Source organism: Anser brachyrhynchus, assembly GCF_964034855.1.
Source record: "Anser brachyrhynchus genome assembly, chromosome: 12".
NCBI lineage: Eukaryota > Metazoa > Chordata > Aves > Anseriformes > Anatidae > Anser > Anser brachyrhynchus.
Genome location: NC_137707.1, coordinates 16,305,030 through 16,326,525, shown reverse-complemented (window position 1 = coordinate 16,326,525; position 21,496 = coordinate 16,305,030). Strand labels below are relative to the sequence as shown.

The 21,496-nt window shown below is 37.6% G+C and overlaps 1 protein-coding gene across 17 annotated transcripts in view; it reads left to right on the top strand.

Moving 5' to 3' along the window:
* The window catches only part of FTO (FTO alpha-ketoglutarate dependent dioxygenase), a 247,898-nt gene that overhangs the window by 68,198 nt on the left and 158,204 nt on the right, over positions 1 to 21,496 (top strand). For 15 of the 17 annotated variants that reach the window (XR_013938641.1, XM_080553056.1, XM_080553053.1 and 12 more), the window contains one exon: positions 6,371 to 6,490. Coding sequence is in view for 14 of the 17 variants with exons in the window: in XM_080553056.1 (XP_080409182.1) it covers positions 6,371 to 6,490 (120 nt within the window). In the remaining 3 variants the exon portion in view is untranslated. Of the gene's footprint in view, positions 1 to 6,370; positions 6,491 to 7,151; positions 7,246 to 18,070; positions 18,161 to 21,496 lie in introns of all 17 variants that reach the window. The other 2 variants (XR_013938642.1, XR_013938643.1) reach the window with 2 other exon arrangements.

Below are 21,496 nucleotides of genomic sequence, written 5' to 3'. Positions count from 1 at the left end.
GATTGTTTTGCGCTATAAAATATGCAGTTGTAACAATGCACTTACATAGAATTTCACTGAAGCTGGCACAGTGCTTTGTGGTTTGAAGTAGAGATCTGGAGTTTTAGGAAACACAGATTTAAAAATGTCTGTTTTGGGCTATTGTGGAAATGGTAATTTTTTTGTGGTATAACAATAGGCAGTATCATGAAGAATGTGACTTTGCTTTTACTGTTAGTGGATAGTCAAGGAAATGATACAGTGGACCGGGTGGACTTACAGTGGTGACATTTCCAAAAATGGTTAGTTAATTGCTTTTTTTTATTATTTTATTTTTTATAAGAGTTAAAGAAAATGCAAGTCAAGGCTGTGTATTAGGAGTGTAAAGTGACATTGTTTAGCTGCTCTGGAAAGTTGCCTTTCTACCTGAAAAAAAAAGCTTTCAGCTGTTCCTAACAAAAGTGATGATGACCATCTCTCTTTAAAAACAACTATAGTAAGCAGCTAATACAAATTTCTGAACCACATTTTGCTTAAATATAAGTCACAGCATTTGTATACTTACACATTTCGAAGGAACTAATCTGTATTACTACTAAGACAAGTACAATCAGCATTATATTGGAACATTTGTAGTACCAAAGTAATTTACACTAAAATTAGAATTTTTCTAAGTGTTTTAAATTGCTATCTGCTGAGGAATATAATATTTTGTGTTGCTAGAAAACTTCACAGAACACATTTTTATTTGTATTGTGCTCAAAGTTGGTAAAAATGAGTATAGTGATGGCAAAAGCTTTGCCCCCTTGACTTCCAGCAAGACAGCTCCTAGAGCAATTTAAAGAAGTCTGATACATGCAGGGCTTTACAAAACATTAATCAGGCTCAGTCCATAAAACTATACACATATGTGGTTTGCACAGCTAGGGCCACATGCACAGCTGGTGTAAATTTGCACGGGTCCTTCAACATCAAAGACCTGTGCCATTTACATCAGGTGAGAGACTAGCCCCTGGTGTTTGCAGTCACCTGAATAATTTTGCTATGTGACATACAGGGATGTTTCCTGTTACGCATATGGGATATACTGTAACAGAAATCATTGTTTAACTTGTACATATTGTGCACTTAGTCTTAGTAGACACATTGAATCTATATTTCATTTGAAAAGAGAATACCCAGTCACCTCTTTTTTTTCTTCACAAGGTCACCTCCTCACTTAAAGCATAAATTCCGTATGTTCAAGTGCTATTTAAATTTCCCTTTTTTAGTGCACAAGTAGACAAAGTTACCATTTGTTTACCACTGTGGTAAATACACATTTCTTTTTCAAACATCATTGAAGTAAAAACACACAGATCTGTGAGGCTGATGCAGTTTTTTTGTTGTTATTGTTTTGCCTGGGAAAGCTTCCTGCTTTCTTTTACTCACTGTATGATAAATCTTCGTATTTTCAGGCACATAATACGGGTTCTAGGTTTCAAATTTTCTCAAGCATATGAAGAACAAGAACATGTTTTCTTTCTTTAAAGAATTAAACTGTTCAACTACTGATGAAAATGTCTTCCATTCAATAACTGTGGTCAGGATTCCATCTCTCTTTTTTTTTTCCTCCTTTGTTATTATTTTAAATAAGAAAAATGAAACTGCACTAAGTAAAGCGAATTATAGAATTAATGAAGGACTGTCACCCAATTTTGCCTGTGTATTTCTGTTTTGGTATACAGTTTATATACCTCCAGACCGGAGATTATGGGCTTGAAAATGAGTGTTTCTGTTCCTCTGTAGAGGAGGTGGTATGGTTGTATTCCACTTCCAAAAGTCATAATTGAAGCTCTTTGCATGTTTTAACTCAGATAACTAGATGCATCCTCAGTAGCTGCTTCATCTTCCTGAAATGCTGTGGGTTTTCTTCCCCTTTTGCTGACACCTCCAAAGTAGTCATCAGAGATCATTAACTGGAGCAGAACCATCACAGTGCCATCAGCTGATCCACAACTAGGCTAAAATTAAGTACTTGAGTGCAGATTCACAGTCTGTGCTGAAATTAACTGCTCTGCCAAATGAGGTCTGGATGAGTTATCCGTGCCTGCTCGAGGGAAAAAGCCTAAGAGCAGGTCTGAAAGAATGAGGTATGATTCTGTGCCTTCACTTTCGTATTCCTGGGCAGGAAAATTGACTTGCTGTGTTGGTTAAGTGGTTTAGAACTGAAGATCTGAAGCATCAGTGGAGACTTTCTCCACTTTTGTCGTGGGCAGAGAAACCCATAAAAGAATTTGGTGAGCATCTGGGGGCTCTCTTTCCCAGAGTTCATTTGTCGGAGACCTCTCTTGGATGTCGTGACAGAGGCCTTCCTGTGGAAGAAGCAAGATTTTAGTTAGGAGGTTTTCAGCATCACTTCGACTTAACCTTGTTGTTGTGGCCTCCCTCATTAAAACAGCCTTCGGAGGAATATCTGAATTCAGGTACATAATTCAGCATGTACCTGAATTATGAGGTACATGCTGTTTGTTAGATGTGCGAGTCATTTCACTCCAGTACGTACTTTGTAGTTACAAGCTTCAGGCTTGAAGTCTGAACACTATTTCAGTGGCAGGGTATCCTAGGAGCACTGTGGCAGGGTGAACAGAAGTAATGACCTGGACAGCTGTGAAGTACAGCGTCCTAACAACAATGCACACATGGTGTTAGATTAAATGAAATTATCCCTTTAAGCAATCAGATTGCTGTTTGTCCAGGATCATTTGTCCTGAAATAAATGACCTTGTATAGTTCATTGAATGCGAACCTCTGCCCCTACTGAATCACACTTCGCTTTCCAAAATTTGTACAGCTACTGGCTAGGCCTCAAGTAGACCTGCAGGGACCTAGGAAAGCCCACTGGCAAACAAACACTTTTTAAAATAATAGAACACTGCTGACTAAATGATGTAAATGCTCGCATGCGTAAAAATAAATCTGCAGAGAAGATGACCTATTCTTTGGGTGTCCAAGAACAGTTGTTTACCTTGCTCAGAGGAGTGCAAAATCTGACAGGAGTTCCCCTACGTGAGGAAGCTTCGAGGCCTCCTTACTCGCCACCACCAAATGAACAGTCACAAGTTCTCTGTGAAGTAAAGCTTCAGAGGAACGTCTTTAGGATCTGGGGTTTGTGTTTAAAATGTAGCAGGCTTCAAAGTAAAGTTTGAAAAAGTAGGATTTTGTTCTTATCGGGGTTTTGGCTCAGCCCTAATCAACAAATCCTGATGACCACGATTAAAATTTGAGACTGAATTGGTTGCTCTGTTGCTCGTGAAGTACAGTCACTCTTGCCTACAGCAAATCTATTTTTATAGTAGCAGCAGTTAAAATTATCATGGTTTAACATTTCTACGTCTACAGGGATGTAGAAAAGCCTAGGCTAGCTAAGTTGGAGGTGGTAGATGTTGAAGGTATGCGGTGGTAGATGCTGGGGTCAGGGCTGAGGAAAGGTGGTGGTGTCTGCGGCCCAAGGAAGGCCGACATGTTTTAGCACATCACAGTGAGCTGACAGCATGGTTGGTGGCTGGCTAGTACAGAAGAGCAAAAATATAGATCACCTACATCTGTGGCATTTAATAACTAATACTTTTAAATAATTGACCAAGGAGCACTGCGTCACAAAATGTCAAATGCTGCTGTTGGCCTTTTACTACCCAGTATTGACTATAACCTAAAATTGGCTTTTAATCATTGCTAAAGGACGACTTGAAAATCTGTTGAGGTTAGACATATAGGGCCCAATTCTGAACTTTCTTGCACATGTTTAAGTCACAAATGAAAAATGAATTAGGAGACTGTTTTCCTAAAATGTGCAGCATGTATTTTATTTACATGTTAATATGATTAAGGTTTGTCCTGTTCAGTCATGTAAACTGCTAGCTGATCTGAACTCAAGTTAACTCTAATATATGGGAGTCTCCAAACTAAAACTTTGACAAAATCCATGTCAAGAACAGTTGACCTGAGACTTTTGTCATGGAAGATGAATGTCGTGTATCTTGAGTTCCAGTAAGGGTAGAATTGAGCTTTTGTCTCTTCCACATGTACTGTTGTGGTGTTTTTTTTTTCCTGGTATAGCTCTAATTCGTATAAGGAGGTGGAAGGAGGCAAGCCAATAGGGGATGCCTTCCTCCTGCAGGAGATTAGTGACTATAGTTCAATGAAAGAATTTAAAAATTAATGTTAATTTAGTGTTAGTGTTAATTTTAAAATATCAAACAAACAGCATAATTGGAATCTCTGGAAATTTTTAGCAGAAGTATTTGTGCTTACTAGTGTCTAAAGCAAGGATAGTGACAGAGAAATTGTCACCCATGCATCAAGATGACTTGTTTTCAGAATCAACCCTTGCCTGGTCAGGAGTACCAGCTCAGAGCAGTCCCTTGTCAAGGTGCTTGATGGCCGAGTTTGTGGGTGAAATGCTATTTTTTCCCTTCTTCTATTAAGTCAGTTTAGAGCTAAACTTTTAGGCATTGTCAGATGAATATGGACCTGAGTTTGAGAGCCCTGCCTAGTTTTTTTACCTACATTGTTGTCCCTATCATTGAACAGCCACATGTTGCCATTTGGTACCCTGACCTCTGATGCGATCAGTTACAATCCTTCAGAAAATTAACTGTCCTACTGCTAACCCTTATCTCTTGTATATGCTGAAAGGGATCAAGATATGTTTAAAATTTGGTCAGGATGCCAGACTTTACTTAGACTGAAATTACGTAGATTAATGTCACAAATCAGTATGATTAGTTAAAAATCAGATTGACTGAAATAGATTGTTATCTTGATGAATGATATTGTAACTTTCATTTTCATTTTTTTAAAATAATTTTTCTTTAGTTAATGACCTCATGTGATCTATTTCCTGAAACATATTTGTAAGATATTATGTGTTACCATCCATTCATTGGAAGAGACCAGAAAATACAAAGAAGAAAAAAGCAGTGAATACTCCAAGCTCTAGTTGAACTGTTGATGTGTTCAGCTATCCCCAAATGGTGTATAACGATTTTTAGGGAAGCATAACTTGATACTTCATACCTTGTTTATACAGTAGAAGAAGCGAACTCTACTTCAGCTTTTTTTTAGGAAGGTTGTATGTCATTGAACTTGTATGCTAAAAAGCCACTATGCTTACAGTATTTTTTTGAAAATATTTTTGAGATTTATGTCTGCCAATTAATCGTGTTGTTGTATTTTACTAAGAGTTGATCTAATGTTCTTTTTATACATTTCACATTTAAGTATCTTTTATTGCAGTCGTTAATGTGTATTGACCAAACATTTAATGTTAGCTGAAACGCTTTCAGATTTCCATAGCCTTGCAGGAAAAAAAGAGTTAGATGACAGCTTTGGGCAGTTTTCTTTATTCTTTCACCTTGGCAGGTTCTCTTTGTTTGCAACATCAGTGTCAAGTAGGGATAAACAAAATCTTTGAGGTAGCAAGTAATTATTAAAGTAGCTTTGAACTTGGTGTGAAATGTAACTACCGCAACAAAAATAAATACATAATTCTAAAGACCAGAACTATGGATTGCCATTAAAGAAAAAGGCTCAGCAGGAATTAGGATAAATGAAATTATTTTGCTTAATGAATATTTGATGAGTTATATATATATTTATTATACATTAAAAGCTAATATTTATCATGTGTTTAAACCTGAAGGGCCACCCATATATGATTAGAAAAAAAAAAAAACCACCCCAAAACTAGCAAAGTATTACAGTATTTTCTGCTTCATATTCTAAATAAAAGTATAACCATGTTCCTGATTAAATTTTTATTGCTTCGTTAGGATAATGTTTTCTTTGTTAAACACAGTTGCCACACAAGCCTAGTCCTAGAAGAACAATTGGGACATGTTACTACATATGCCCTGAAAAGCCGAAACCTGCTTTTTAGCCTTACTTTCCCCGCAGAACCCCACGCGCATATCATTGGCAAGTTTTTGCTGTAAGTGCAGTTCCAGTAGAGGGAGCGCAAGCCTGGCCACAGCTGAGCACTGAGACTCAGTCAATCCTAAGGTTTTTGGTAGTTTGTTTGGTAACCAGATTATTTGGTTAACTACGAGAAACTATATTTCATTATAAAGCTATGCGCTTGTTCCATAGCAATTGGCTAGGCTGTGTTCTAGCACAGTTTATTTACTGAAAGTTTCTTCTATCCTTCTTATGATTCAATAAAAATAACAACTGGGTGTAAAGGTACGTTTAGAAATAAATACTCCAGTAACCTTCTCCTTTGCTGGGGCTGTTTAGGTATATCTGGATTCATGTACTATCCCATTCCTGCCCAGATAATAATAATAATAATAATAATAAAACAGATAATAAGAACAGATGAGTCATGCAACCGTGTGTTTTTCTCTTGCAGGTTGAATTTGAGTGGCTCAGGCAGTTTTGGTTTCAAGGCAAGCGGTATTTGAAGTGCACTGATTGGTGGCTTAAACCAATGGCTAAATTGGAAGAATATTGGAGAAAAATGGAGACTATGGTAAGTACTGGTTTTATAGTCTGAAGCTTTTAGAGCTTAATTCTGAGAGCACTAACAGTTAGGTTTTTAATTGTGCTGTAGCAACAGAATTTTTGCTTTATTCAGAACATCTGAAACGTAGAATCAGTGTAATCCTCCCACTGCCACCTCTTTGCTATTGGGGGAGAGAAATAAAAGAAATATGAGCAAAATGAGAACCAAAAAGCAAGAGGAGATTTCAGTTGTTTCCTGACTTCACTTGTTTTTAAAGTTTGACAGCGTCAGAAGGTGACAGGCAGATATTGCATCACACCAGTTAGTACCTGAAACTGTGCAATGCCACCTTGTCATGAAACACCAAGATAGACGGTGCACCCTTTGCCATCACAACAGTAATGAATGTATCTGGGTGAAGGTGAAAGTAAAACCTGATGAACTGAAAGTACAGCTGTCTGCTGGTAGTGCACATGCACAATTATACGATGGCTACAACTAGCTAGAGGTGATTAGTTTCTTGAATCCTTGTAGTTGTGGTAATTGCTGTATATTTGAAAGTACATCTGTTTCTTCCTTGGTAAGTGACTCAGTGACCACTGTTAGCCCTCTTGCTGTTGCCGTCTAGAGACTCAGCTAGGGGACTTTGCTAAGTGTATGACACACTTGCCAGCATGCCTGCTTCTAGGTCTGCATGCAGGAGGAACTACATTAGAAATGTGTCGTGCTGGTACCCTTCCATCTCCATCAGAAGCTGCTTCTGTGCCATTGCTGCTCACAGCGTAAGCTTCAACTTGTCCGTACATGTCTTGGAAAAGTTTGTAATGTGGCTGAGGACACTGAATATAATTTGTATTAGAGGTGTTTTTGAATTGCCAGAGGTATGATGACACAAGATTCTGTTACTGAGTTTTGAGGGAAATCTTGTTGCTCTCTAACCTGTTCACAAGAATTTGGAAGCTTTTCTGGCAACAGCTGGATTCAGGCCTGGAAAATGAGTGTGGAAAAGTGGAATTTTTATATGTGAAATCAGTTGCTGCAAGGAATCGGTGAACGTTAGACTTTCCTCCAAAAGAAGGGAAAAAGATTTATGATTTGTTTATTTTTGTTTTTGCCTCATTTTTGTGTTCTCATGTGCTCAAACTCAACTGATCTTGAATGACCTTTATCATTTAAAAAAAATGATTTGGTTTGTTTTTCTTTCAAATGACAACTTACCCTCTTGTAACAGAGGCTTAGATGAAGTAGAGACAAGAATGTTTGATTGTTATTTTATATCCATTGTGTGTTGAGAACATGGAAAAACAGCAAACTCAGGAATTCTCAAGGGTTAGGTTTTCTGCAATTGGTGTGACATTGCCATGTGTCTCTAATTAGAAACATGGTGGCGTCAGTGTATCTCCTTTCAACAGGCCTCACGATGATATTTATCAGCAAAATGACGGTTGGGCCAAGACAGAAGCTGCTTCTAATTTAAATTTTAAAAATTGCTTTAATGTTTTATGACTTATAATGCATTAATCACAATTAATTTCAACTATTGAGGGAGACAGAAGAGAATGTTAATTGGGAATGTCTGTATTGTTGAGTCTCTTAGGTAAATGAGATGCTGACTGTATTTTGGACTTGGAGGTGGGGTGGGATATTTTGGTTTTAACCTACATTTTGTCCTTAGTGTTCCACAAACGGACAGTAGGGGGCAATGTTGAGCTGCAGTTTTAATGCAACAGCGAGCACTGACTTAATAAAAATACATAGAAATGTAGCATTAACATCAAGAATTATCCCTGTTGCTTCAAGTTAGCTGTAATCTCTAAGATTCCATAACACAGGAAATCAATTGTGGGTTAACAAATTCAACAGCAATTTAACATAAAAAGTGCAGTGTTTTGGTGCATGCTTAGCTTCCACAGCATTAAGTTAAATCAAAAAGGTATTTCTGAAGGTACCCAGTAGTCTACAGTCAGTGTTTTTCCTCCAAATTTATAACTTTAACTACATGATTCTTTAAAAAGTAAAAATAATAAAATAAAAACTTCACCTATATAATGTGGAAAAATGGTTAAATTATAAATACCTTAGCGGTTGTTGATCTTGTCTCGGCAGAGTATTATTGCTTAAAAAGAACTATTTTGTAAAGGAAAATAATGTATTTTTTGCTACACTTGTGTGTGAGTTGAACAACTCTTGACTTAAATTTTATGTGTGTGTTTCGAGTGATACAAAAGTCAGTCTGGGGTTCAATGTGTGCCTTTTTTTATTTTTTCCTTTGTTTGGCAATAGAGTTTTAAAGAAGTAAAAAAAAAAAAAAAAAAAACCTTTTCCAAAATCTCTGATTCTGTTAATTGTACTTGTTCCAATATTGCAGCAAAGTATGATACCTCAGGAAGTTAAGGCCAGGGTCTACAAACCTTTGGGCTCTATTTAATATTTTTGTACTTTGTGGCAAGCACATAATTTTATAATAATGTTTAGTCCTGGCATTTCTTTCCCTGCGGATAGTTTTACTTAGAGCTTGCTCTTGTGATGTAAATGTTAAACCTTTCATTTGAATGACATTCTGATAAAACATCACATTTCCCACAATATTACCTCATGAATTTATGAAGCACTAAATCTAAAGCAGTTTAACCAATCTTCTTCTCTTTTCCCACCCTCCCTTGGAAATACGAAGGCTATTCAAATTCTTGATTTTTTTTTTAAAAGTCATCCAAGATTAACACGTTATCATGTGCAACATCAGGATAAATGCTTGCTGAATTCAAAGGGAGAGTTACCATTTGAAAAAAAAGACTGTACAAGCTTTGCTTTCTGGGTAAAAAGAAGTCTGAAAAGCTGAAATCTCATGTGATATGAGGAAGTCTTGCTGAAGCTGTTCTGAGATTCAGTGGAGAGACAATTTGTCTCTCAGGGTCTGATATCACACAAACCTTGCAATCTGACATTTATTTTAGCTATGAAAATGTTTTAACGCCATGCCAAATCAGTAAGAACTGTAAAAGTCCTACAGTCTTTTTTTTTATTTTGTTTTAGGTTGATTCACATTTGAAAAAGTAAAATGTAAATCTCTGGAATGAAAAGTAAACATATATGATTGTACTCAAATACCAAATCTTTGAAGACTTTTTTTTAACATATCCAGTGTTCCTTTTTTTTTTTTAAAAAAAAAAAAGATGATCCTGGTAGTGCTATATGGTATAAATTGTATTTCCTGCTTTGACAGACCATTTAGCAATGTAGCAATGTATTTATATGGCAGTTGGCCTTAATAACCTTTATTGACTTTGGTGGGTAAGAGCCAAGACTGGGATTATTAAAATGTATCAGTTTCATTGCAGTATAAAATCACAACATATATAATTATGTTACGTAGGCTAGACTCCATTTAATCCTACCTATTTATGCAGGAATTTGGCAAGATGATGAAAACTGTAGTTCTAAAACGTAGAGAAAAATGAGTGATTTAGTGTATTTAGCAGCATAACCGTTTGCCTACTCTAAAGGATTTACTTAAAGGAACGAAACATAGATCTTAAAAACCTGATTTTTAATGGTATAAGTGAAACACGAAAGTGATTGTTAAACCTTTTGTTTCACTTTTTCGAATCCTATATTATAACTAATGATACTGATATGCAGCATACCTTTTAATTTCCAAATGCAATCTATAAACATTAGCGTGTACTTTCTGTGTAGTTACAATGAACAAAGTGGCATTCGAGCAAACTGATGTCTCTGCACAACTGTTTCATCTTGATTTGTAAGTTAAAAAAAGAAAAAAAACATTAACTCATCACATTATTTTTATGGTTATTCTCAATGGTACATTTTTATCAGTTTATACAACTGAATTGAAATCAGAGAGCAAAGATATTTCCACGTAAAATTATTTTTCTTTCCTTTTTGAGGTCTATTTCATTATTTGGTTCTATTGCTGCGTATGAAGTATGCCATAGTTTCTGCTGTAAGCCACTATTGTCAGGGGCTTAGAGCCTGACAGTTAGAATTGAGTCTGGGCTGAAACTTGAGCTATGAAATCTCAGCCCAGGGCCATAATATATTTCTTTTTTCTTTCTTTCCTTTTTTCTTTTTTTTTTTTTTCCAAATTAAACAAGCGTTTAAATATGTGTTTAAATCAGGGTATTTTGGTTCCAGAATAACCACCATAAGCTGTAAGACAAAATATGCTTTTAAAAGGAATCTTGCTAGCTTTTTGTAGACTTTGGCACTTCAAACAGCTCACTAATACTGTGCGGGTGGAGGGCATGAAAAGGTTTGGGGTTCATAAACAGGCTGGGTGGTTGGTAGCGTTTTCAGAAAATGCAACTTATCTCATATTTGTATTAGTGTCATCTTGGCAGCCAAAATTCAAGAAATTCTGAGGTATAATTTCAATTTCTTTTTTTAGCTTTCTCCCCGTGCTTTCGGATATTGCAGTGTCACACTCGTTTCTTGGAGGGCCGTGCGGTGATGGGTGATCGTATTTACCTAATGAGCTGTGAAATGTCGGCACAACATGGCAGCTCAAAGACCTAAATTTTAGCCATATCTCTTGTCTTTTGGGGCTCTTCTTATCTGTTTAGGCCAGACCCTTTAAATAAATGTGGTTTTGGCAGGTTATATTTTATGTACACCAGGAGTCAGATATTCCTGGAAATGTATCTTTTATCTCAACAACAAGAGGAAAACCCTGATCCTGGGGAGTTTTTTTAAAAATATTTTTTGACACTGATTTCATTGACCCCAATATTTTTAGCCATCAGAAATGGGAGAAAGGATACAGCGTTGCATACAGTAGAATCACTGACAATCTTTCTTTTTTTTTAAAAAAAAAAAAAAAAGTTGTATTGCACATCTTTCAGAAAAAAAAATATTTACAATTCTGAGGGAATTCAGACTTAAGCTTCCAAAACAAAGTGTGTGCTGAAAGCACAAAGGACTGTGTTTATGATTCTCTTTGAAGTGTTTTTGCAACAGGATAAGGAAAATTTTAGAAACTGTCTGATAGTGTTCAGGGTAAATACTTAAACCCCTTTAGAGAATTTCACACACAGATACTGTGCAGCAGAAAAAAGGATACTTATGTTTCCTAAAGCTGCTACAGCCTACAGCTTTGTACTTAAAGACAGAGGTGTTGAATAGAATTCTACTGAGGATACATCCAGTGACAATATCTACAGGAACATCAGAGCAAACCAGTGGATAGCACTTTCTATTTTTAACCCTTCTGTGAGCTGCTTGAGATCTAAGCTGAGTTGATATGAAGCACTATAACATTTCTATTATAAACTGGAATTGCTAAGAGGGCAGCCTTCCAGCTCGCATAGCGTCCTGTGAAAATGACTCTGAAAACATTTCAGGGTGTAACGCCAAGTGGCATAAGCCAGGGAAAGTTTAAGGCAGGCTACCTCGATTTGTGTGCTACGGGGAGGCGAGGTGGGTTTCTGACAGCACAAGCGGGAGGGCCGTGGGTGGCTGGCACAGCTGTGAGGCTGGTTGGAGGGTGCCGTGCTGGCTGGTTGGTGCCGGAGGTGGGCACATCTCCCCGCTGTGTCCCCGTCTAGGTGTGTTCACACCTGGGTTGGGAGTCTGTGTTCTCGTGTACACTGCTGTTCTTTGGTGAGACTGTTTTGAATGACTAAATTCTATTGTCTTGTGCTAAACCCTTCCTGTAATAAAGCTTCTTTCTATCTTCACTATGTTTGTGTACAATCAGATCTATATGATTGTACATCATGTTGTACATGCAAATACGTGTAGATATGATGAGCTCTGTGTTAGCATTTAAAAACATAAGTGCATGCAACACAATCAGCAGAAATCAAAGCCATGCATATAGGTTATGTCCCAGTTTTGTGTCTGAGCTGTATAAAAGGATCTGTCTGAGCTGAACGCAGTGACAAGCAGGGTTCTGCATCACGTAGGAGTGGTCTCCGACTGGATAGCTCACCAGAGCTGGTCCAAAGAACACGTGTCTGTACATGCTTGTGCACATAAACACATGCACAGGTGTGCGGTTTCTAATCGGTAATGATCTAACTCCTTCATGTAACTTCTGGATCATCTAAATTTTCATTTAGAGCAAAGTGGTTTATAGGGGATAGCACCAGGGGCAATAGCTTGCAGTTCTCAGCAGCAGGAACAGCAGAGAAAGAGTTCAGAGCGTAAGAGTACACTTGGAAGTGCTGCAAGTCACCCGGCATGTGTTGCGGAGAGAAAAGCTAAGATCATAGATCCTGCTGCATCCCTGTGAATACGTGTCAGTGCTGGAAGGATTTTTTTAGAACCTGATGCTGCCCTTTTATTGGTAGTGGGAACTGTGATGATTTAAGCGAAAGTGAACTCAGTACGATGGGGCCAAGTAGATTATATAAAAAACTGTGCTGTTTTCACCATTTTTCCTCAGAACCTTGGATGAACATATACTGGAATAACAAAGGATCTTTTTGTCAACAGTTTGTTTATTTATTTATAAGGCTTATTATGTGCTGTGGAAATGAATTAGCAGTAGTATTGTATTCTGCTATTGTTTTGCTTGTCCAGCTATTCATTGCAAAGCATTTTATGGTTTTTGAAAGTCATTTCCTAGTACAAAACCTCAATAAAAGACAATGTTTGCACATGGAGAATAATATTTTTTGGAAATTCAGAATATTCTTCTGTATTTTTGAGATGCCTGTGTATCTGTAAGTCATATAAAATTAATTATCAACTATATTTAAAAATGATTTCTAGTTCTCACTGAGGCCATCATAGAAGTGATCAGATGCAGATTTGTACGTTTTGTGTCTATAAGTTCTATATGTTTTTGAACATACCACATAGGTAGAAAAAAAGGTTTGGGTTAGTGTTGAAACTGTAAATTACATTGGTTTGGCAGGAATAATTTTTAATGTGATCCTTATAAACTAGGGAAAATTATGTCTAATGAAAGTGAAAGCAAATGGCAGTATGACCAAAATGTCACCATCTATGTTACTGTTTTTGAGTACAGTGAGCATTTCAAAACATGGTTTTATTGCTGTCATATTAAGTGACTGTGTCCATTTTATAAAATGGAATACAGCTGTTTTACTTTTCAAATGGCTTTTGTGTGCAAAGGAGGTAGTATTTTCCAAGAAGTTGCCATTGCTGCGCTGATATCTTTTCTTTCTTATCTCATCATCAGTGCCTCTAATTCCTAACGAGATCATGGGTAAAAAGTGGTTTTGCAATGTAGTTTTTAAGTTACATCATTTTTGATCAAAATTACAGCTCTTATTTTATATATAAAGAAATAAACTTGGCTTCGATATAGACCATGGAAAGCATTATTTTCTGTTGGATTAGGTGCTAATTCTTTCACTGACCTGTTTAACTTGTGCAAGTAACTTAAGTATGGTTTTCAAAATCAGCGTGGAGATCAAAATGTTGAGGTCTTACTTTGGTTTTAGGTGGCAGGGATTTTCTGATCTTAAGTTCCTCCTCAGTAAAAGGAGGTTGTGATTTTTTCATTGTAACTGAAAGAGTTGCTGTGTCCCAGGGAGAGAATGTTTTGCTGTTGGAGGAACCTGACAAATTTCGGCCTTCCCCCTACCATGACTGGAGGTTGTCTAACTAGGGCCGCATCTAAGGTATTTTGTTTTTATTTTCAGATGGACAAGTTCTGTCCATGGAAGTATGATCGCTGGAGCTTACTTTGTTCTGGCTTACCCTGATTGCCTCCAGTTCTAGCTCTCAGCAGTTTTGGGGTAGATCCTTTTTGCACTTTTCATTTCTTACTACACGTAGAATCATAGAACGGCTTGGGAGGGACCTTAGAGACCATCTGGTTCCAACCCCCTGCCATGGGCAGGGATGCCACCCACTTCACCAGGTTGCCCAGGGCCTTGTCCAACCTGGTCTTGAACACCTCCAGGGACAGCACATCATTCTGCTCAATAATCCTGAAGCTGTACACATAATATAATGTTTATTATTCAGCAGCTGGAAAATAATTACTGGCTTTTGTCAAATGGCCCTAGTCACCATCAGGTTTTGGAAGATCTCCTTGGTCTGCTAGCAAATCTGAACTCTATATAATTCTTACAGCTCTGCTCAAGATGAACCTGTCTGAATGTTTACCATGCTGTATTTTGGAAAGTGCACTAACCATGTCTGGAAACAGTGCATCAGTTCATATTGTCTAGCTGCCTAGGCATTGATGTGTAATAAACTGTTTATATATATGTGTATATATATGTATGTATATGTACTCTACTAATTATGTTTTAGTTCAGTCTCCAAGCTTTTTGCTACATGTTAATGGATTAAAGCCTCAAAAGGATTTGTTAGCTAGCTAGAAGACCAGTTGTTTGACAAGGATGTGGTAGGAGTTGGTGTGGAACTGAAAGGTGTTTTCCTGTAATTCAGACCTATGGCAGAGTAAACTTACTCATTGTCCTCCTCGACTACTTGTTCTCATATTCCATCCAATTTCCTGCTTCCATTTCATGAAATATGAGTTCCTGTGCTGAAATTATTTGCAACCTCAGAATTCACTACTCTTCTCAAAACTGATGGTTGGTTATATTTCTGGTGGAGGATTTGGATAGAAATTAAGATTAGCCTGTACAAACCAATTTATGCTGATGCTGTCTAGTGCCAAAGTATACAGAGGTCGTACTTCCCATAATTCCTTAATGTGCACCAGAAGCTGAAAATCTTTCAGCAGCTAAGCTTTATATTTCTATTTTCTCTTCTGTTTTGGGAAAGATGAGAGTACTGTGGTACTACATGTAGAATGGGTAATGCATCTATTTCCAGGGAAGAAGGGATGAAGTGACATGAAATTCTGTGTTGCATTTATGTCGATGCTCAACACGAAGGCCAATAGAGGTCTTGGCTCTGTTCGTCTCAAATGTTACGATGGTTTTGGAAGAAATAAAAAAATTAAAAGCCTTCTCATGTAGGTGGTGTCTTTGATAGTGCAACCTTAAGGCTGACTGACTGTCTCTCAGTGACATTATGCAATGACAGTTTTATATTCAAGGTTTTATGGACCATTATTTCATTACTGATCTTCTTAGCTTTCATGGAAGGCATATTTGATATGCATGTTCATAAAACATGCATGTGGTCACGGTCAGTTCCAATAGTGGTCATTTCACTGAGGAATTGTGAGTTTACAGTGCCAGAACTTAGGAAGCTTGGGGGCGGGGATGATGGCCAAGACAACAGACACATCAGTCTTGAAAACTCATAAGATTGACAAAAATATTGAAGAAAACACTACTGTTAAAAAAACACTATACAGGACTGACTTCTCAATTCTTTTCTTTGCTTTTCATCTTCTAGATTTTCTTGTTGAATGTAAAATGCTGTAATTGAATCACAGCATTAGCTGGCTTTTTCCAACCAAACAGCCGATTTAGGCTCTTTACTGCTAGTTTCAAAAGTAATAGAGAGAGAGAGCATGCGAAGACAAAAATTGAGCACATAGATGTATAATCCCGAAGGAATAAACTGACTTGTACTAGACAAGCTGAAAGCTGATTAAAATATTTCTCATCCTTTGGGTATGCAACAGCTTTTGATGATGGAGAGTGTATTAATATTCAGCTTCGTTGCTTGTCGACACTTCAGACAGGTCCCAGGAAAGTCTCTGAAATGGACCAGGTTTTCTCACCCTGTCAGAAATCTTTCTGAGACACAGAGCAGCACCCTTATACCAGCAATAGCCAAGATAAGCATAATGCTAGTTAGCTATGTCTTTATTTTAGAAATTGCTTTTAGACATTTTGAAAGGGTTGAAAATTTTAAAGAATTCTTTTCATGATATAAACTCATTTAGATACAATAAAGGAGAAAGATTAATCTTAATTGTTTAAAAACAAGGCTGCTATAATCTATTCAATTTTAAATCCATTTGTCAGAGTTCTTTGTAAACATACAAAAATCTCAGTACTAATATAGGAGACTGAGGACTTCGGAGAGTGTTCCTGCTGCCATTATTTTACAAGAGCCAGATCTGAGGTTTTGGGTAATGTTCTCTTACTTCCTTCATTCCCTTGTAATGCAATACCTACCTTCCAGACAAGAATGGGATGTAAACAGCTGCTTTATCTGCTGATACTTCTCCTATTCTTTTGTTGGCATGCTGACATATGGGGTATTTGTCTTTTTTTTTCCCCTTCCACAGTGACTAAATACATACAGTATCTCTAGAAAACATGTCATACGCTCTGTGAGGTGCCTTTGAGGATGGCTCCAGGGCTAAATACTTCCTGTAATGGGTGAAAGAGCATGGCTTAATCAGCTTAGTTAACTTAATTAAGCTGTGCTTTTACTTAAGGAGCAGCCCTTAAGTATATTTCAGTTGGAAACTGTTTCATAGTTGTGAAATGATGCAAGGCTGGAGAAATCTGGTGGGGTTTTATAGTGGGTTTGAAAAAGGTGAAACTTACTAGTTGTTCTGTAATGTCAAGAAGTGAATCTAAGGAGCATGTCTTTTCTACTGAAGATTTAAAGGAGAAATTGTAATGCAGTTTAGTCTGGAAAGGCCTCTCATACTGAAAAAGTTTACTCCCCCATATCCAATTAACATTTGTATACATGAAAAGAGCTGTCCATGTTCATCCCAACTCACTTCGCCTGCTTGCAGATGTGTCACCAGATGCTGTGACCCTGCCTTCTTCACTGATCTTTGGAAGAAGGTGCCTGGTGTGGTGTGATTGTGAGGATATGGATCTTCTCTCCTGTGGTCTTTGGGTCGCAGCAGAAAATGGGATTACAAGTTAGTGATTTGAGCTGAGTTGTTCTTGCTGTTCTTCATGAGGCACTCCATGTTAAAGAAAAGGTCCGATTTTCCTCCTGGGGAAAAGCTGGAGAGGAAGCCACCTGCCTTGGGGGTTAGGGAAGGTGGTGGCAGTCCTATTGACAGGAATATAGCACTAAAGGCAATGTAAGTGAGGACTACTGGGACAGCAATATTGAAGGACTGTAGTAGTTGGAAGACTTGAAGCTGGAGGCATAGGCGGAATGGACTTCTAGGTACAGTGGGAATAGAAAATGGGCTTGTCAGGAAAAGCTTTAGAGATGGCACAAAAGTTTAAAAAAGGGGAGGCAGTGGCTCTCAGGCAAAACAGAGTGGTGTGGTTTGGGAGAAAATGGGGTAGGGGAAGTCTTGTAATAGGGGAAGTGCTTATGGAGCTGAACAGGGAGCCTGAACAATTCCAAATATTGAGGGACTTTGAAAAGATTGGAGAATCCATAAACACATGGAGATGCACGCACACAGAAGGAAGGAGGTTTATTTGTTTAAGAACTGTGCTGTTCTCCACAATTCTTGAAGTTGCAGAACCTTACTGAACTGATACAACATGTTAGTTTCTCATCTTAGTACCTCCCACTGCTTGTGTATAATTCTCTGGTAGACTTCAGTGTTTCTTGATTATATGGGGTGTTATAATTTCCTGATGACTGGTTATGTTATTTATAATGCAGAGGGTGTTAATCCTTTGGTGATTAACACTCTATTTGAATTACCAGAGGTCAAAGGTACATTCTTTTATTTGGGCTTTTTGCAAGGTTTCTGCCTTTGATAGTTTTTCTCCTAAAGGTTTTGTGTTTTCTATTTTTATCTGAAAGCTCCTTTGAGATAATTCAAGGTGGCGGGGAACAGTGGAGCATCCTTCTTCCTTTGGGGCCCAAGTCTGTTCAAGCTGAAGTCATTAGAAGGTAAACTTGCTTTGCAATGAATAGGTCCTCCAAGAGTCTCATTCTTCTCCATTTTGGAGAGCTGATTTATTACATAAAAGGCTTTATTTAATACACACACACACATATATGTTGATACACACACAAGTCTGTGTGTGTGTATATGTATGTATATATACATGTGTGGATATACATGTGCTTATACATATACACACATTCCTTATTATGTATAAATATATATGGCTGATGTTTCAGGTGGTTTGGAGATACCGTATAAGTTTTTGTCCAACTGTCAGCTGACCTCCCAATTACTGTGTTTTCAGAATTGAAAAGCTAATTTAGGGGCCTTGAACTCTTCAAAGCTTGCGGCTGGGCGGAAGTTGCCCTTATCCAAATATTTCTAGCCTTGCTCCAAAAGCTCTGGTCTTTTTTGTGTTTTGCTGAGCTGTGCTGCTTCCAGGGCTGAAGCTGGTAAGTAGGAAGCAGTGAGGGCTTTTTGTTGGTTTTGTTTGCACACAGTCCTGGGCTTGTGTAAACATGAAAGCAGCTCCAAGATAACTCACTTTTTTACAGGGGTTTTGAATTGTTGTTTCCAACTTCAAAGACTTTCCAGTGATGTACAGCAATTATCAGGGTTGACCAAAGTATGCAGTGATGCTGGCTTGACTCATTATTATGAATATGTCCATAGCACATTCCTCCACTGCGGATGCTGTTGTAGATGTTCCACCTGGAGGTTTCTTCGTGCTGAGGGAGTTACATCTAATGCCAATCTGGAAGAGTATGAGGATTTAGGAAGACCTTCAAAAGTTCCTTCATTGGTACTTTTCTACTCTAAAACCCTTCTGGTAGTGCCTGGATCTGCTAGAAGTCAGTTACAGGAACGTTGTGTTGATAACTGCTAACTCTGAAACAATTAGGACTTTAATATAGTATATAAAAGCAGGCAGTCCAAGAGCAAGGAGGGAAACGATGATGTTAGGAAGCCAAGAATGAAAGGAGAGCGGATCACCTGTTGAGGTCCGTATTTCAAGCTGCAGACTTCAGTATGTTTGCTGCTCAAATGATGCTAATCTTGGAAATGGTAAGGGGATCTGATAGGCTGCCTCTGCATTTTCCAGTAGAGGTATAACTGATCTTGACTTGGTGTTTTAAGAAAACTCAGCATCAGACTAGGCTGATCAAGTGTTAACAACGTATATTTTGCAGAGCTGGAACCTAGGTTCACTCATGTCTAAAAGTTCTGTTTTAACTCAGTTGCCAGCTATAGCCTTAATGCCCGAACTGCTGGATGAAGTCATTCAGTCTGTCAGAAAGGTGAAACAGATTATAACAGTCTGTTTAATCTATGTACCAAAACTGTAATTGTTCAATATTGCTCTACAACAAAAAGGATGGCACGTGGCACTATTAGGCACGTGGAAGCGCAGATGCAAGATGCTCCTGTCCAGCCATTCATTTGATGATTTTGTTTTACTGTTGGTGTTAACTTTCTCTCAGCCTTTCTCTCTGGTGTTTTGCTCAGAGCTTTGTGAGGTGCTAAGATTAGTGCTGTTTTGCTTTTGTCAAAATGTTTCATGTTTGCTGTGACAGATAGGTGAAAATGTAGTATTTGTTCTGCTCCAGAATGCAAAGAATCCGGCTCAGACACTGAGGACAATTAGTCCTATGTTGTGGGATAAAAAGCAGACATGCTGAAATTTTAGGGGGACTTTCTTCCTGTACATGCTCCAGGGGGAACTTCGCGTATAGCACTGTGGCTTCCTACATGACTTTTCTGTTTAAGATTATTTAAGTGCTGTCTGCCATTCAATTGCTGGCCTGTGGTTAGCTTTATTTCTCTTGTACAAATACAAAGCACTACGCTGGCCTCATTCCTTTTTTTCTTTTTTCTTTTTCCCATTTGTTCCTTTAGCGTTTCACTCGCATTTCAGTAGTTTCATTTTAGCTTAGAAATGTTTTTTTCTACTTCTGCAGAGAGAGTAGTCTGGTACTACTAAATGTTTGGAAAGATAAGGACTTGAAGGAGGGTTCAGTGAGAGGCAGAAGTCAAGTCTGAAGTGGTTTTGTGAGCTGAGCAAGAGAGAAAAAGAGGAAATAAGTAGCAGGAAAGAGAGAGGAACAGGGAAGGAAAACAACTGTGTGACGAAAGACAGTATAACAAGGTCAAAGAAGAGTAAAAAGTACAGAGAAATGAGAATAAAGATCATGGAACTGTAAAGAATCGTGGAAGTGCAAGGGATAACACGAAAGAGAAGACTAATAAATTAGAACCTGACAGTACACTTTTTAAACTTTATTTGTAGTCAGCATAATGAAGTTTATGTGAAAGTGTCTCATCTTTCAAAGTTATTCTTCCTTCTCTCTGCTCCTTGAAGTTAGAAGAGCTACAGTAAGTGATAGAACAGGAAGGAGAATACTTACTTTCTTGGATCAAAGGATTCTCAAATTGCAGATCTAATTTTAGTCTGTATTCATGGGAATCTTGAACAAAAGACCATGGTTGGTATTTTGTCTGAATAAGAAGGTATTAATAAGAATATCTGAATTTTTGTCTATTAAACTTTACCTTGTTGACTGTAGCATTTGATAGTCTTGCTCTGGAAAAATGACATGTAAACTAAAATAACAAGCAGCACAGGTAGTGCTGTGTGAATGTATTTTTTCCTCTTTATATGTCAAAAATGGTTTTGTCTGCTGACACACTTATGAATCACCTTTCTTGAAAAAAGTTGTTCTGTTGTGACCTTACTATAGCATAAAGTTCAGCCTGAGAGTCTATGGATAGAACATTTACAATAGTGTGTCTGTGTGAAATTTTAAGTGATGAGCTGCCTGATTAAAGCCAGAAATGTTTTTGTAAAACTTGTTACTAGTTTGATGTAAATCCATTTTTTATTACTCCAAAAGGGGAGAGAAGGAATTAGCAGGTAGCAAGAAAAGACAGGGAACATACAGCTGAAGGTGCAACTTAAACTTGTATAAATATCAGCACTTTAAATGTGAATAATAAGATCCAGCTTGGTAACTATCAGGAAGGATGGAATAAGTTGTTTTCTGACTTGTCTGGTACACCTATAGAAACTTATTTAGCAGCTTTATATTGATGATTATATTATGTGTAAATACATATTATATTGTAATTTTGATGGTCCTGTTTCAAAGTCTGCTGAAATCTACTTGACTCCTTCTTGCATGTCACAAACAACTATTTCTTTATATGGGTTGAACCATAATTATTTGCAGAAGTGCTGTAATCTCTTTTCAAAACAACTGTTTCAAAAGCTGGCATAGCTTTTGAAAAAAGCTGTGCTTTTGTTTCAAAAGCTTCAGCAAATAACAGGACTCTCCTCACTA